The sequence below is a fragment of the Rhinatrema bivittatum genome, chromosome 16 (assembly GCF_901001135.1).
Source record: "Rhinatrema bivittatum chromosome 16, aRhiBiv1.1, whole genome shotgun sequence".
Lineage (NCBI taxonomy): Eukaryota > Metazoa > Chordata > Amphibia > Gymnophiona > Rhinatrematidae > Rhinatrema > Rhinatrema bivittatum.
The window spans coordinates 1,875,700-1,891,757 of record NC_042630.1 but is presented as its reverse complement, the minus strand read 5'-3'; the positions used below and the strand labels follow the sequence as shown (position 1 = coordinate 1,891,757).

Here is a 16,058-nt window from a genome sequence, read left to right as displayed (position 1 = left end):
TACCTGCACATCCCCTGCCACTCTCCACCGAGGAGGAGAAGGGGAGCGGGATGGAGGTCGCTGAAAATGCAGTCGGTAACCCTGACGAATGATGGTTAGGACCCAGAGGTCCAATGGATTGGAGGTCCACCAATCTGCAAATAGCTATAAACAACCTCTGACTGGAGGGTTGGGGTCTCGAGGAGAAGGCTGGCTTATTACTCCTAGCTGCCAGTCAAAACCCCGTGGTGGGGGGTCTGCGGTGGGACTGCAGGCACTGAGGTGGTCTAGGCTGTCTCTACCTCATCTTGGGTGCAGGCCTTTGAGCTCTGGCTCTCAGTGCAGGCGGGTAATATTTACGAGGTCTATAGAAAGGCCTTTTAGGATATTGCCTTGGGGCTTTCTGGTAGGCTAGATGTCAGAAGTATTACTGAAGAGGCTCTTGGTAATCCTTCAGCTGAGCTTCAGCCTCCTTAATCTAGTCTCCAAACAGGTTCTCCACCATACAAGGCAAGTCGGCCAGCTGGTCCTGTATCTCAGGGCGCAAGTCTGAAGCTTGTAGCCATGCTGTCCGATGGGCACCAATGCCCGCTGCAGATCTCATGGCTGTCTTGTAAATGTCATAAGCCGAGCGTACCTCATGCTTATCACAATCCAAGCCCTGGTGGACAACAGACTGGAAGTCCTCCTGGAACTGTTGAGGTAGATGCTCACTAAATTCCAGTGCCTGCTTCCATAAGTTCCAGGAATATTGTCCCATGTAAAGTTGGTAGCAGGCTATACAGACAATGAGCACAGCTCCCTGAAACACTTGATATCCCAACACATCAAGAGCGTTATGCATGGGTACAAATCCTCTTAACCTTTTTTAGGATTGACTCCACCACCAATGATTGGTGGGAATGTTGACGGTGGTCAAATCCAGTGGACGGCTGGACTAGGTACACCGCATCTGTTTTTCTGATGACCGGCGGCACAGAGATGGGATGCTCCCATAGGCAGGTCACAAGTACCTTGAAAATGTCATGGACTGGCACCACCACCACCTCCTTCGGGGCATCCATGAATTGCAGGATCTCAAGCATTTTGTGCCTTGAGACCTGTTCTGTTCATAATTGCAAAGGCACCGACTCAGCCATGGCCTTGACAAACCCCGTAAAGGAAAGAAAGATCCTTGAGGGGAGATTGCCATCGCTCTTCCGGTGGAGAGGGCTCAGAAGGCAAATCTTCCGATTCATTGGAGGAGGATATAGAAACCTCCCCCTCCCAGGGGTCATAGGGAGCTTCTCCCTCACTGCGACCTCCGGGGATGCAGGGAGTCCAGGGCCCATCGGCATGCGCAGCTTGGTCCTCGAGGGCACCGGGAAGTCCCGAGACCACGAGGGTGGCATGGGGTCCAATGGCATTGGCGGGAATGGGGGCACTGAAGGAATCCGTGGAACTGACCCCAATGGTCCTTGAAGAGCTGGCAGGTGAGATGGCACTGTGCTTCTCTGGGCCGCCATCGAGCCCGATGGCCTTTCCTTCTCAGAGGAGTCGCTCACCGGTATGGGGGCTAGTGGCAGTGGTGTGCCCAGGGGCCATGGAGGGCTTGGGGCACTGAAGCTGGCTGTGTCAGTAAGATACTGATGAGCATTTTGAGCCGCTCCAACAAGGGCTTCAAGCATCGGTGTAGCAGGCTCTTATGGTGGAGGCGGTACCCAGGAAACGGGAGGCTTAAGGCCCTGCAGGGCCCGGCCGACCGCCAACCGCACACGCATCTCTAATTCCTCCTCGAAGGCCGGTGAGGTGAGCACGGCCTGAGGAAGAACTAGCGGAATTGGTACATCTCCCGGTGTAAGGGGAACCAAGCCCTCCACCGGTACTGATGGAGGCTGCTTGGAAGCATTGGTGGGGTTGGAGGGAAAGGCCTCTTCTGCCCTCGACCGCTTCGTAGGAGGCACAGAGGTCGATGCCTTCTCATGGTCTGGTCTGGAGGAAGAAGAGGACCGATACTGATGCTTCTTAGATCTTTCTTGATGAACACCGTGGGGTCCTTTCCCGATACCGATGACAACATTGAGGAACCGGACCGGGAATGAGAGGACAGGGAAAACGCCAATCTCGAGACCAGGCAGGACGGGGGGAGGAGAACCTGAGGGAGTAGGAGCCGGGAGCTCCTTTTCAAGCAGGGTGGATGTCCCTGATTCCGAGGACGGCTCCAAATGCTTGGACCTGAAAAGCTTTTCCATTTTATCAAGGTGGGCCTTCGGGGACATCTGGGCACAGATATCGCAAACACAGACATCGTGGGAAGCCCCCAAGTAAAAGACACAGCCCTTGTGGGGGTCTGTGATGGACATGGTCCGGGGGCACTGGTGACACTAGCGAAAGTCAGTCAATGCCATTGGAAAATGGGCGTGATCGATGTTCACCGGGAGGGAACGCCGTCAGCGACTGACCACGATGACCCTGGAAACTTCCCCTACATGACGCGTGGAAGGCAAAAACACACTTTAAAGTAGCAAATTTCTCAAAAAGGAAAAGCGAGCTCTGAAACCACAAGGTGACAGCCCCATGGAAAAGAAGAGACTGAAGAGGGACCCCGAGTGGACGCGTGGTTGGCGGCATGCTGGGCATGCTTGTGCTTGTCAAAGTTTCTAGAAACCTTGACAAAAGTTTTCCATGCTGGGCTCCATCCGATGTCACCATGTATGAGGACTACCATCCTGCTTGTCCTTGGAGAAAGCTACCTTCACCTGCATGGATTTAGCAAGAGAACTCGTTAGTTATCTAGGCAAATCCCTTCAAAATTTGCTCTCATGCTACCTGGGTTTCCCATCTCTCACTTTCTCTCATACCTTCTCCTTTAGCAGTCTCACAACCTCTTCCTCGTGGTCTGTCCGTAGCTGACTCACAGTTTGTTGCTGTTCTTGCTCTACGCAGGAGAGTTGCTGCATTAGAGCTTCTCTTTCCTTCTCCACTTTCACCCTTTCAGTCTCCAGCTCAATCTGCAAGCAGTTCACCTCCCCTGCAGCAAGAGACCCCAGGGATGGGGGATTAGCCCACAACATTACCATCTGCCCCACAAAGTCCCAGCAGCAAGAGATCCCAGAGACTGATATTAACCCACAGCACTACCACCTGCTCCAACTCCCAGCAGCAAGAGATCCCAGAGACTGATATTAACCCATAGCACTACCACCTGCTCCAACTCCCAGCAGCAAGAGATCCCAGAGACTGAGGTTAACCCACAGCACTACCACCTGCTCCAACTCCCAGTAGCAAGAGATCCCAGAGACTGAGGTTCACCCACAGCACTACCAGCTGCTCCAACTCCCAGCAGCAAGAGATCCCAGAGACTGATATTAACCCACAGCACTCCCACCTGCTCCAACTCCCAGCAGCAAGAGATCCCAGAGATTGATATTAACCCACAGCACTACCATCTGCTCCAACTCCCAGCAGCAAGAGATCCCAGAGACTGAGGTTAACCCACATCACTACCACCTGCTCCAACTCCCAGCAGCAAGAGATCCCAGAGACTGATATTAACCCACAGCACTACCACCTGCTCCAACTCCCAGCAGCAAGAGATCCCAGAGACTGATATTAACCCATAGCACTACCACCTGCTCCAACTCCCAGCAGCAAGAGATCCCAGAGACTGATATTAACCCATAGCACTACCACCTACTCCAACTCCCAGCAGCAAGAGATCCCAGAGACTGATATTAACCCATAGCACTACCACCTGCTCCAACTCCCAGCAGCAAGAGATCCCAGAGAGTGAGGTTCACCCACAGCACTACCACCTGCTCCAACTCCCAGCAGCAAGAGATCCCAGAGACTGAGGTTCACCCACAGCACTATCAACTGCTCCAACTCCCAGCAGCAAGAGATCCCAGAGAGTGAGGTTCACCCACAGCACTACCACCTGCTCCAACTCCCAGCAGCAAGAGATCCCAGAGACTGAGGTTAACCTATAGCACTACCACCTGCTCCAACTCCCAGCAGCAAGAGATCCCAGAGACTGAGGTTCACCCACAGCACTACCACCTGCTCCAACTCCCAGCAGCAAGAGATCCCAGAGACTGAGGTTAACCTATAGCACTACCACCTGCTCCAACTCCCAGCAGCAAGAGATCCCAGAGACTGAGGTTCACCCACAGCACTACTCCCTGCCCCATCAACTCCTTGCAACAAGTCACAGGAAAATTGGTTCTTCTCTGCTAATTTTCATTCCTGGATACCACAGATCACTTGAGACTCCTGGGTTTTGCATCCTTGCCAGCAGATGGAGACAGAGAAAGTTTTTCTGACACTCCATATAACCCAGTGTGCCACCTGCAGTCAAAGATGAGAAGCAAGATGACAGCAACTCTAAAAATCTTAAATGCAAACTTCCCCCACCCAATGAGCAGGAGGAAGATGAGGTTGCAATAAAATAGAAAACTCATTTCCCAACAATAACGCAAGCAAACAGCATTGAAAACATCCAATAAATCTGCACTATATATACCTATCAGTACACGAGCAGCAAATTCCTCCAACCCCCCCCCCCCCCACAATCTGTGATCTGATCTGTGGTATTCCAGGAATGGAAATTAGCAGGTAAGAACCAATTTTCCTTTCCTGTTCATACCCAGATCAATCCAAGCTCCCAGGATGTACCTAAGCTGCCCTTAACTCGGGTGGGATCTGGAGAGATCTGTTCATAGTACACTCTCACCAAAGCACATGGAAGAGCGATAATGCCTAGCAAAAGTGTACAACGACTTCCAAGTAGCCATCCTGCAAATTTCCTGCGGAGACACCTGCTGTGACTCAGCCCAAGAGGTCACCTGAGAATGTGTTGAGTGAGCCCTTAAACCCTCAGGCACTGGCCAGCCTTTAGAATATAAGTCGACCCAATCAGCTCCTTAAGCCACCACACAATGTTAGCCTTAGATGCTTTATCTCCTTTATTTGGACCACTGCACAATAAAGCTATAAAAATCATTAGTAACCTTTAGATACCTCAATAATGCACGTCTCCCATCTAAAAGCCTAAGTTTTCTCACGTGAGGTGTGGAGGAATCCAACCCCAGAAAGGCCGGATGTTCCGCAGTTTGACTAAGATGGAACGCCGGGTCCACCTTCGGGCAGAAAAAAGGCACCATGCCTAACACACCCGAACCAGAAATCCCCAGAAAGGGATCCTGACCCAACAAAGCCTGGAACTCCGAGCTCCTCCCGATTGAGAGTCAAGTCCTTTAACGTTGATCTCCTCGGTGGTTCAAATGGAGTCTCACACATTCCTCTAAGCACCAGATTAAGATTCCAAGACGGACACATCTTCTGTCCCAGATGGAAAATTTGTAGCCGCTCAATGTTCAGTTCAGAGTTAACAGTCTGCTTGGGATTAGCAAACTGTTGTTATTTAGGAGAGTTGTGGGTGGATCCTTGGACCGGTGGCAGATGACCATGCCCCCGGGGGGAGATCCCGAGAGGGACCACCGGTCAGGCTCAGAGTTAGGAGACAGACACACACACTAGTCCTTTTATTAGACAGTATACTGAACCACCAGAGGAGGCAGTAGTGAGCTGGAATGCCCGGCTGGGCTGCAGTCCCTCAGAAGCTGGAGCAGCGATCCCTGGAGGCTGAGCTGTAGAGAAACTGAGATATAGTGAGTAGGCAGGGGGTGCAGATGGTAACACTCACACAATGTCTCATGGAAGCCCAGGAGCTGGAATATATAGGCCCTCTTTTGAAACTACAAGAAGACAGAGGTCCACATTATTATTTTTGCAAGTATTATTGCCTTATTGAGCCTGTAGTGTTCATGCAAAACGGGTGATTTGCGATTATTACGTCATAACCTATCCGGAAGGATTTGCAAGGACATCCATTGTGTGTGTGCGCGTCAGCTTCAGTTTATGGATATAGCTTTTTATTGAAAACAAACTTTTTGGGTTCTTTAAAATATAAAACTAAAAAAACTAAAAAATTGGTTCTGGTATTAATAAATTAAATGGACCGTTGTACCCAAGTATGAGTTTGAATGATAGCCAAACTCATCGAGTTATAGGTCCTACAAATTGAGTTCATTACATGTGTATGAATTTTGACCAGTGATACCCTTTTCTTTTGATGTGTGCTTACAGTGTGAGGGTTCTGGAATACGTTTGGGCTTTTTTTGTGTGATCCTTCAACTGAGTCACAGCATCCCTCACCTTATCACCAAAGAGATTCTTGCCAGTACACAGCAGGTCTGTGAGCTTCTCCTGGACCTCTGGCCAGAGATCAGAGGCTCGGAGCTAGGCCATCCTGAGAGAACCATGTCCGCTGCTGCCACCTTAGCTGCCGTTTCAAACACATCATAGGTGGAGCGTATCTCATGTTTGCCACATTCTAGGTCCTCCTGGACAACTGCCAACAAAGCTTCCTACTGTTGTTTGGGCAGCCGCTCAGAGAATTCCTGGACCTGTTTCCAGAGGTTCCTGGAGAATTGCATCATGTACAGCAGGTAGGAAGCAATACAGGCGATCAACATGGCACCCTGACACATCTTCCTACCCAGTGCATCCAACACCTTGTGCTCCCAACCCAGAGGAGCAGAGATATGGGTGCGGGACCACTTGGCCTTTTTGAGGGCAGACTACACTACGATCGACTGATGAGGGAGTTGGCGCCTCTCAAACCCCAAAGCATGCTGAACTAAGCCTTCTGATTCAACGGAGGCATGGAGATTGGATGTTCCAAATCCTCAGGAGTAACTCCTTGAAGATCTCATGGATGGGAACAGCCACCACCTCTTTCGGGGCATCGACAAACTGGAAAACCTCCAGCATTTTATGCCTGGCATCCTCTACCATCAGAAGCTAAAACAGAATGGTTTCTGCCATGGCTCGGATGAATCCCGCAAAGGTCAAATCCTCAGGCGGTAACAGACGTCATTCCTCCGGAATGGGTCCAAGAGAAGATCTCCCAAGTCATCAGACGAAGACTCGGAGGTATCATCCTCCCATGGGTCATATGGGGCCTCTTCCTCCCTAAGATCGCCTGGAGACACCAGTGGCGGACCTCTGCCTAGGCCTCTAAGCTTGGGCACAGAGAGCATCAAGGTCCCAGAAAGACCCGGAACCGGACCAGCAACACCAGCTGTGGAACCAAGGGACTCAACAGTGCTGTGGGCTGCAACGCCCCTTCCTCCTCGAAGGAACCCATGATGGGAATTGCACCTGACAGAGGCAGCAATGGTGGTCGCCGGGGCATCAACGGACCCCCGGGCAGCAGCTGCGTAGGGAGGACGCCAAGAAAAACATCGAGGCGCTCCAGCAGCAGTGCTAACATTGAGGGTGCAGGCTCCAGCATCGGTGAGGCTGGCGGTTTGATGCCCTGCAGGGTTCAGACAATGGCCAATTGCACCCTGCGTTTCAACTCCTCTTGGAAATCCGCCAAAGACAGGAAGGATTCAGGAGGGGGAGGCGTCTCCCAGCGCCGAGGAAAGAAGAGACGATCCCAAGGTCCTGGATCATGAAGAGATGGACAATGGCCAATCCCTGGCACCTATCTCCACCAAAGGCCCCGGTGGAGGGGTAGACAGCTCTAGCTTGGTGCCCATTGGTTCTCCTGGGCCCTTTGGAGTCGAGGGCCCAGATTTCTTCGACACGAAGAGCTTCTCCATTTTATCAAGGCGGGTGCGCCAGCCCTTGGGGGTCATCTGGTTGCAAAAACAACACCCCCGAACATCGTGCGATGCCCCCAGGCAGAGGATACACACATGTGGATCCATGAGGGACATGGTCCGGGGGCACTGGGGACAGACAAAACCCCGATGACGCCATTACAAAAAAAGGCCCGATGTGCAGTTGATGACCAGCAGCCACCAAAGAGGCGAACCATCGGGTATAGACTGCACAGAAGGATAAAAACGTACCACACCGCCCAATAAACTAAGCCAGAGGATTAAGAGGGACCCGGCACAGGAAAATCGACGAATCAATCAGGAAAAAGCACGAACTCCACAAACGCGAAATGACAGCACCGTGGAAAAGAAGAGACTATAGAGGGACCCCACGTGGACGTGTGGATAGTGGCATGCTGGGCTTGCTCAGTGTACCAGTCAAAGTTTCTACAAACTTTGACATAAGTTTTCCGTGCCGGACTCCATCTGATGATGTCACCCATGTGTGAGGACTAATATCTTGCTTGTCCTAGGAAAAACCATACAACTCCAAGTCTGTGCCCTCCAGGTCCGATTTTTCCTGAGGAACGTTGATGCCCAGTTCCTGAAGCACAGATGAAATCAAAGTCCAAAGTTCCACTATCTTGACATCAACCTTTTTGGCCACCAGAACTTCCCCCTGGGCCCTCGATCGGGTCTGCTGCATCCAGCACCTGAGGAATCCCCTGTTGCAGCCTCTGGATCATATGAGTCATCAGTGTCCTCTTCAGTTCCACCAGCCTGCGAGTAAAGATCCAGAAAAAGGTGAACGCTCTCCGAACGCTTTCTTTTGACTGGTACGGAGTCCTTCACGGGCCGGGTATCACCTCTGAATCGAGACCAGGACCTAGCACTATCTCCTGCTGCACATTCAGCTAATAAGCCCTATGCATAAGCAAAATAAAATCATTGGAAAAAGAATGGGATCCATCTGAATTCCTATCCAAAGGGAAATCCTCCAGGTCCAAGATTACCCTAGCCAGGGAAAATCATCAAAACCAGAACTTCCCTGGTCCTCTCGGGTGCCAGCAACAGCAGGAGACAGCTGCAGTGGGGATCCCCTGTCCTCCCCTGCCAACAGCACCCTCCGCAGAAGCCTGGACACCCTCGAGACCTTTGCAGATTTAACAGCAGCAGTAGACTCCCCCCCACCCTCGAAGCCCCTTCTCTGCCAGTAACACATCCCGAGAATAGGCCTGCTTAAGACCCGAACGCAATGACCATGTGGCTGGGTCCAAGAGCTGCTACCGTGCTACACTCATCAGATGGAAGCCGGAGAACAGTCCTGCACCGATTCGCTGCTACCAAAGATAACCGCAAGCTCGGCCGCTACGAGAAAAAACTGCAGGGCTATTGCTCCTTTTTGCTTTTTTTCAAAACAAACTTTATACAAATGTCAGCAACCTAGCCCTGGCCACAGGAAATAGAAAGTATATTCCCTGCTCCTCCGGGCTGATAGTGCAGAGCTAGGGATAAGGGATCTGGACCATCAGATGTCCACCCCACGGATTCTAAGATCAAGTTAGCAAAAAGGGTCCCCAAGCCCCTGCTCGTTCACTTCAAACCAGGAGGGATGGCCCCACCAAGACTTCACAATCCCCTGAGAGGATCCAGCAATCTTCTATTCTTTATATATTTTGGGTTTTTTTCTTCTCTCCAGACTGCAGGTTTTGCACCATCTCCCATCTGCTGGAGACAGAGAAATACTGAGGGACTGCAGGTGGCACAGGTGGTTATGTACAGCATTGGTGAAACTTTCTCCGACTCCATCTGCTGGCAGGGAGGCAAAATCTAGGAGTCTGGACTGATCTGGGTTTGAACAGGAACCTGGAGATATTAGTCTACAATGCTAACATCTCGTCCCTCACCCCTAGAGCTCTCCCCTCTGTCCCACACTAGGAGGCGGCTGTCGTCACTGTCAGGTGTAAGTGTCTATAATTCATTTGCCTGCCTTCTCGCCCCCTCACCTTGGATAGTCTCTTTGGCCTGAGTGACTGTTTGAACTTTGACCTCCAGCTGGTGCTGGGAGATCTCCAACCTAGAGATGTGCTCTTGAGCCTCAAACAGACTGGCGTCCAGGGCTTCCTTCAAGGACCTGAGAGAGACACATACAGGCTGGTCTCCCACATCTCCTTTAGAAACATGAGAGATGCACAGGCTAGGTACAAGCGACAGACGTAAGACAGCAAGAGGGAGAAATGTGTGGGTGTGACAGACAGTGAAACGCAGGAGGACACACACATGGGTGTGGATGTGAGAGAATTAGAATCAGAAATGTGCAAACACTGAACTCAAAACTCCAAGAAGCTACAGATTCTGCATGCAGAACCAGCCGTGCATTTCCCCTGCACTGTGCAAAATGCAAAGAGAGAAGAGGAAAATCACAGACTTCCCACAAAAGAAGGAGCAGGAAAACCTGCGTCTAATCCTGGGGGAAAGAGGAGAAACTGCAGCGAGAGCAGCAGAGTCTGTGGGATCCTGCCCCCGGGCCAGAACCAGGATCTGAGCAGAGACAATCCGGACCAGCACCAGAACCTGGATCTGAGCAGAGAGAATCCGGACCAGCACCAGAACCCAGGATCTGAGCAGAGAGAATCCGGACCAGCACCAGAACCTGGATCTGAGCAGAGACAATCCGGACCAGCACCAGAACCTGGGAGCTGAGCAGAGAGAATCCGGATAAGCATCAGAATCTCTGGGATTTCTCTTCTGTACGTTGTAACCCTGTCCTTTTGCCCATTTTGTGTGTCACTCTGGCAACATGTGGAGAAAGAGTCAGACTAAAAAATCATTTGGAAGGCAGGAGATGGAGTCACTGGAGGATATGCGTGTGGGACACATATGTATACGAGTACGACAGACAGTGAGGCAAGAAAAGAGACACATAGGATTATGAGTGTGAGACAGAGTGCGAGGCAGGAGAAGGCAGGCAATGTTCAGAATACAAGTCACACTGGACCCACCCAGTTACCTCTTACCTCAGTTCTGCCACCTGTTCAGAGAGCCCTCTCCTCTCTCGCTCGGCTGCCCCCAGCTTCACCTCCATTCTGGCCCGCTCTCGCGCAAGTGCCTCCTTATCCCGAGACAACTGCCCCACTGTCTCACCTCGGCGAGATGCCTCTAAGCGAGAGTGCTCCAAGTCCTGGCTGTAGCCATCCTGCTGCCTGAGGATCTATATGACAGAACAGCAAACTCAAACTCCCAGGACCTGTCACCAGTATCCTCCTCCCCGCTCTATCCCTTTCCTTTCTCACTTGCTGCAGTCTCTCCAGGATCTCCTCTCTCTCATGTCTCAGGCCCCTCAGTTCTGCCTCCAGTTCCTCTCTCTCTTCATCCACATCTCTCAGACCCTGCTCCAGTCGGGCCTTCTCCGCTGACAGCTGTTCTCTCTCCGCCTGGGATGTGATCAGCTCCTCGTGGGTGGAGGCTCTAGCACGGTCTGCCTCTCCCACCCGCAGAAACAGCAACTCATTCTCCTGCTCCAGCTTAGAGAGAGAGGTGGGAGACATTTACCAGAGAGCACATTCCCTCATCCTCCACACAGAGACACACTTACATTCATTCCCTCCTGTGGGTCGGATGGACAGAAGTATACACACAGACACAGAGTTGCACACAAGGAGCACAGTATGACTGTTCAGGTGGAAAAGAAAATCATTCCTTACCTGCTAATTTTCGTTCCTGTAGTACCAAGGATCAATCCAGACCATGGGTTGTCTCCCCCTTCCAGCAGATGGAGTCAGAGCAAAAACTGAGAAGGCGGTCCCTTAGTAGTAAGAGCGCCCTCTGTGTCCCCTCAGTATTAAATATATCCAAGCAAGAAGCAAAACAGATTGGATGGATCTAAAAATGAACTTCAACTGCGAATGGACCAAACGCGTAACTACTTGAAGAGTAAATTAACGAAAGAACTCCTAATCAGAAAAAACCTTCTGGACATGACTAGAAAACAGTAGACAGATGAGCTGCAATGTGCTTCCCAGAAACACCCCCCCCCAAACAGTCCAAGGGAGGGCGTCTGGACTGATCCATGGTACTACAGGAATGAAAATTAGCAGGTAAGGAATAATTTTCTTTTCCTTATATGTACCAGGATCAGTCCAGACCGTGGGATGTACCAGAGCTTCCCTAAGTAGGGTGGGTCCCTGAAAGCCCAGCTCGGATGACTTGAGCACCGAAGGAACCAGAATCCTGAGTTTGAAGGTTCAAACGATAGTAACGAGCAAAGGTATGCAGTGACTTCTAGGTCGCTGCTCTGCAAATCTCCTGTGGCGAAACCGCCTGGCTCTCCGCCCAGGAAGCTGCTTGAGCTTGAAGAGAATGCGCCTTACTGCCCACCGGAGGCTGTCGACCTGCTCCAAGGTAAGCGACCGATATATCTTCCTTCAGCCAGCGGGCAATGGGGGTCTTCGAAGCCTTGTGGCCCTTCTTGGGACCATTCCAAAGGACAAAGAGATGGTCCGACAGGCAAAACTCATTAGTAACTTCCAGACAGCGCATGAGAACACACTTGACATTGAGCCGTTTCAGCTGGGGAGAATCCTCATCAGAAAAAGATGGAAGTTCCACCAATTGATTCACATGAAAAGCAGAGATCACCTTCGGCCAAAAGGAGGGCAACGTAATCAACATTACCTCCGAATCCGTAATACGGAGAGAAGGCTCCCTGCAGGTCAGGGCTTGCAGCTCCGAGATCAGACGGGCAGAACAAATAGATACCAGGAACACCATCTTCAAAGTGAGGTCCTTGAGAATGGCTCTCTTTAAGGATTCGAAAGGCGGACCTTCCAGGATCCGGAGCACTAAGTTTAAGTCCAGGAGGGGCATAGACTGCGAATTGGCGGCTTGACATGCTTCGCTCCTCTAAGGAAACGAACAACATCTGGATGAGAAGAGAGCGGAGTTCCTGCGAGACGCAAGAGAGCCCCGAGAGCCGCCACGTGAACCCTCAGTGAATTGAAAGCCAGTCCCATGTCGAGACCCAGTTGTAAGAAAGCCAGGACTTGGGCGACCAATGTCTGTTGCAGCGAGATATTCGTAGCGACACACCAGGATTCAAAAACCTTCCAGACCCGGACATAGGCCACCAAGATTGAAGTCTTCTGAGCCTTCAGGAAGGTAGAAATAACTGCTTCAGGATACCCCCGCTTCCTCAGCCTGAGCCTTTCAAAAGCCAGGCTGCAAGACAAAAGCGTTCTGCCTGGTCGAAAAATACGAGACCCTAGCTCAGGTGGTTTGGCAGGTGTCCCAGAAGCAGAGGACCATCCACCGCCAGGTTGACCAAGTCCGCAAACCATGGTCGACGCGGCCACTCCGGAGCCACCAGAGTCCCGGGTGTAACTCGATCCTTCGGAGTACCTTTCCCACCAGAGGCCAGGGTGGGAACATGTAGAGAAGGACGTTCCATGGCCACAGCAAGACTAGGGCATCCACGCCCTCTGCCCCATGTTCCCTTCATCTACTGAAGAAGCGCGGAGCCTTGGCGTTTCTTTGAGTGGCGGCCATCAGATCTAGATGTGGACGACCCCACGTCCTGAAGAGAAGTGAGGCTGCCGTCTCGGACAGCTCCCATTCTCCAGGATCAATGTGCTGATGACTCAAGAAGTCTGCTTGGACATTGTCCAGTCCCGCAATGTGCGAGGCCGCCAGATGGGAGAGATGGAGCTCCGCCCAAGGAAGGAGCTTGTCCGTCTCCAGTGACACATGACGACTCCTGGTCCCGCCTTGCCGGTTGATGTAAGCAACTGCTGTATCATTGTCCGAGAGTATGCGAACCGCTCGGCCTTGGACCTGCGGGAGGAACCGCATGAGCACCAGACGGACTGCTCTCGTTTCCAGACGGTTGATAGGCCAGGCTGTTTGTTCCAACTTCCACTGGCCCTATGCCGAGTACCTACCACACACTGCTCCCCAGCCGGAGAGACTGGCATCCGTGGTGATGACTATCCATTGTGGGATTTCCAAGTCCACTCCCTGCAGTAAGTGGTCCAGACTGACCCACCACAAGAGACTGGCTCGGACGGACGGAGGTATCGGTAGCAGAGCCTGAAAATCTCGGTAGATCGGCTTCCAGCGGGAAAGCAAGGCTCTTTGCAAAGGTCGCATATGAGCAAAGGCCCACGGCACCACTTCTATCGTGGAGGCCATGGTACCCAGAAGCTGTAGATAGTCCCAGGCGGTAGGGAAGCAGGAGAAGCCGAAAACGTCGTACCTGAGACTGAAGAGAGAGTGCTCGCTCCACCCGGAGTGAGACCTTGCCCACCGCGGTATCGAAGTGTGCCCCCAAGAAGTCGAGAGACTGTGATGGCGTAAGCTGGCTCTTGGCAATATTTATCACCCAGCCTAGAGACTGAAGAAGGTGCAGAACTCTGTCGATCGCTTGCTGGCATAGTACACTGGACTTTGCACAGATGAGCCAGCCATCGAGATAGGGGTGGACCAAGATTCCTTCCTTCCGCAGAGTCGCCGCTACCACCACCATAATCTTGGTTAAGGTTCGAGGTGCGGTCGCAAGGCCGAAGGGCAGGCTCCTCCCGTTACTGGGATGGTGGTTCTCTTTGTGACAGCCGTCACTGCGGAGTCCATCTGAGGAAATTTGAGGAGTTCCAGATACTCCTCTGGGAGAGGGTACAGCTTGTCCATAGCCCTGCTGACCCTCAGGGATGCCTCTGGTGTTTCCCATTCTTTGGTTAATAACTGAAGGAGCACAGGGTGGAATGGAAAAGTCTTAGCTGGCGGAGAGAGCCCTGCCAGGACCGGGTCCCCCTTCTTGGCCGTGGTAGTGGGTTCTGGAGATTCCTGTGGAGGGTCGATATCCAATTCCTCCAGGACATGTGCAATAAGATGGTCCAACTCATCCCGTTGAAATAGCCTAAGGACCCTGGGATCATCGCCCTCTACCTGAGCCTGCGGAGCTGCGTCATCCAGATCCGGGTCCACCAAGGGATCTAGGGGAATGGGGGGGGGGGGGTTGGTAGAGAGGGCTGCGAGGCCACCTGCACCCGAGAAGCTGAGTGAGCATCAGCCGACCCTAGAGCGACTCCCAGTGCTCCCTGGGACTCCTCGACCCGGGGAATCTTCGGTGGAGGAGGGAGCAAGATCGGATCCTGCTGCTGCTGTTGGCTCAGCCGAGCCAGATAGGCACTATGCATTAGTAAAACGAATTCCATGGAAAAGGGCCCGGGGGGGGAAGGGGCGGAGCAGGAGGATCCTCCCGAGGCAGGCCTACACCCGGCAAGTCCACCAGGGTGAGGACCGGGGGCGAGGGAGCCAGCGCGAGGGCCGGATCAGCGCTGGTCTGCAGGGGAACAGTTTCGGCGAAATTCAAAATGGCCACCGTTCCTGCGTCGGACAGGAACAGGGCCGGCCCTTCAACCCCAAGGCGCGAATTAACGCGCGAAATGGTGTGCCCCTCCGGCCTCGATGTGCCCTCCCCATCGGGGAGGCACCCGGCACAAATACCCTCCCGGGAGATCCGGAGCATCGCACAGAGCGCGGCATGGCGGTGGGGGAGGGGATGACTTCCGAAGGCTGCCTGCAGCTGCGTCCCAAAGTAACGCTCGACCTCTTAGAGTATATTATTTTTCTCTGTCAGAGGAATGTCGCCTCTCTGACAATTAAGCTGCTTCTGAGGTGAAACGGCCTCTCAGGCAGTGGGTCGGCACAATGGGGGAGAGGCTGGGACCACCAGCTTACACCCCAGGCAGCAGGAAAATAAAAATACAACTTACCCCAAACGGGGAGAGAGAGAAGAATAAGGAGAGAAGGAGAGAGAGAGGCAAAACCCCTGACCGAAGTCCTGCCTGCAAACTGAGCCCAAGACTGAGGCAGAGTCCTCTCAAAAACTTCCTTTTTTTTTTTTTTTTTAAAATCTAGATCCATCCAAAGAGACAGCAGAGGAAAATATAAGCTCTACAACTATCCCTTTATAAGCTTAGAGGGGAACCTTAAGTGAGGCCCCGCACCTGCTGGAGTCAGAGGAATACTGGGGGGGACACAGAGGGCGCTCTTACTGATAGGGGTCCTCCTTCTCAGTTTCTGCTCTGACTCCATCTGCTGGACTGATCCTGGTGCGTACAGGGAATAGAAATTGTATAAAGAAATATCATGCATACAAGACATCCTTAGCTAACAAGTGGCCCTTTATGTGGCAGACATGTTACTAAGTTTCCAGCAATGGGATCCAGCCCATCTCCTGCTCACCTGCCTCAGCTGCCGGCTCAGTTCAACCTTGTCCTCTGCCAGTGCCTCGCTCAGGGCTCCCAGCTTGGAGCCTGCATCCCGTAAAACCTGCAACCTCTGACCTCAGCTTGGTTCTCTCTGCCTCCAGCTCTGCCACTGAGAGCTCCACCTGTGTTGGGGGGGAGAAGAGGTGGGGCAGGAAGGAGAGGA

At 52.4% G+C, this 16,058-nt stretch overlaps 1 protein-coding gene across 1 annotated transcript in view; it reads right to left on the bottom strand.

The window, feature by feature from the left end:
* The window catches only part of LOC115078382 (centrosome-associated protein CEP250-like), a 69,233-nt gene that overhangs the window by 13,810 nt on the left and 39,365 nt on the right, over nt 1-16,058 (bottom strand). The window contains 6 exon segments of the mRNA XM_029581290.1: nt 2,820-2,989; nt 9,635-9,762; nt 10,646-10,839; nt 10,922-11,152; nt 15,870-15,953; nt 15,955-16,017. Coding sequence (XP_029437150.1) covers nt 2,820-2,989; nt 9,635-9,762; nt 10,646-10,839; nt 10,922-11,152; nt 15,870-15,953; nt 15,955-16,017 — 870 coding nt within the window.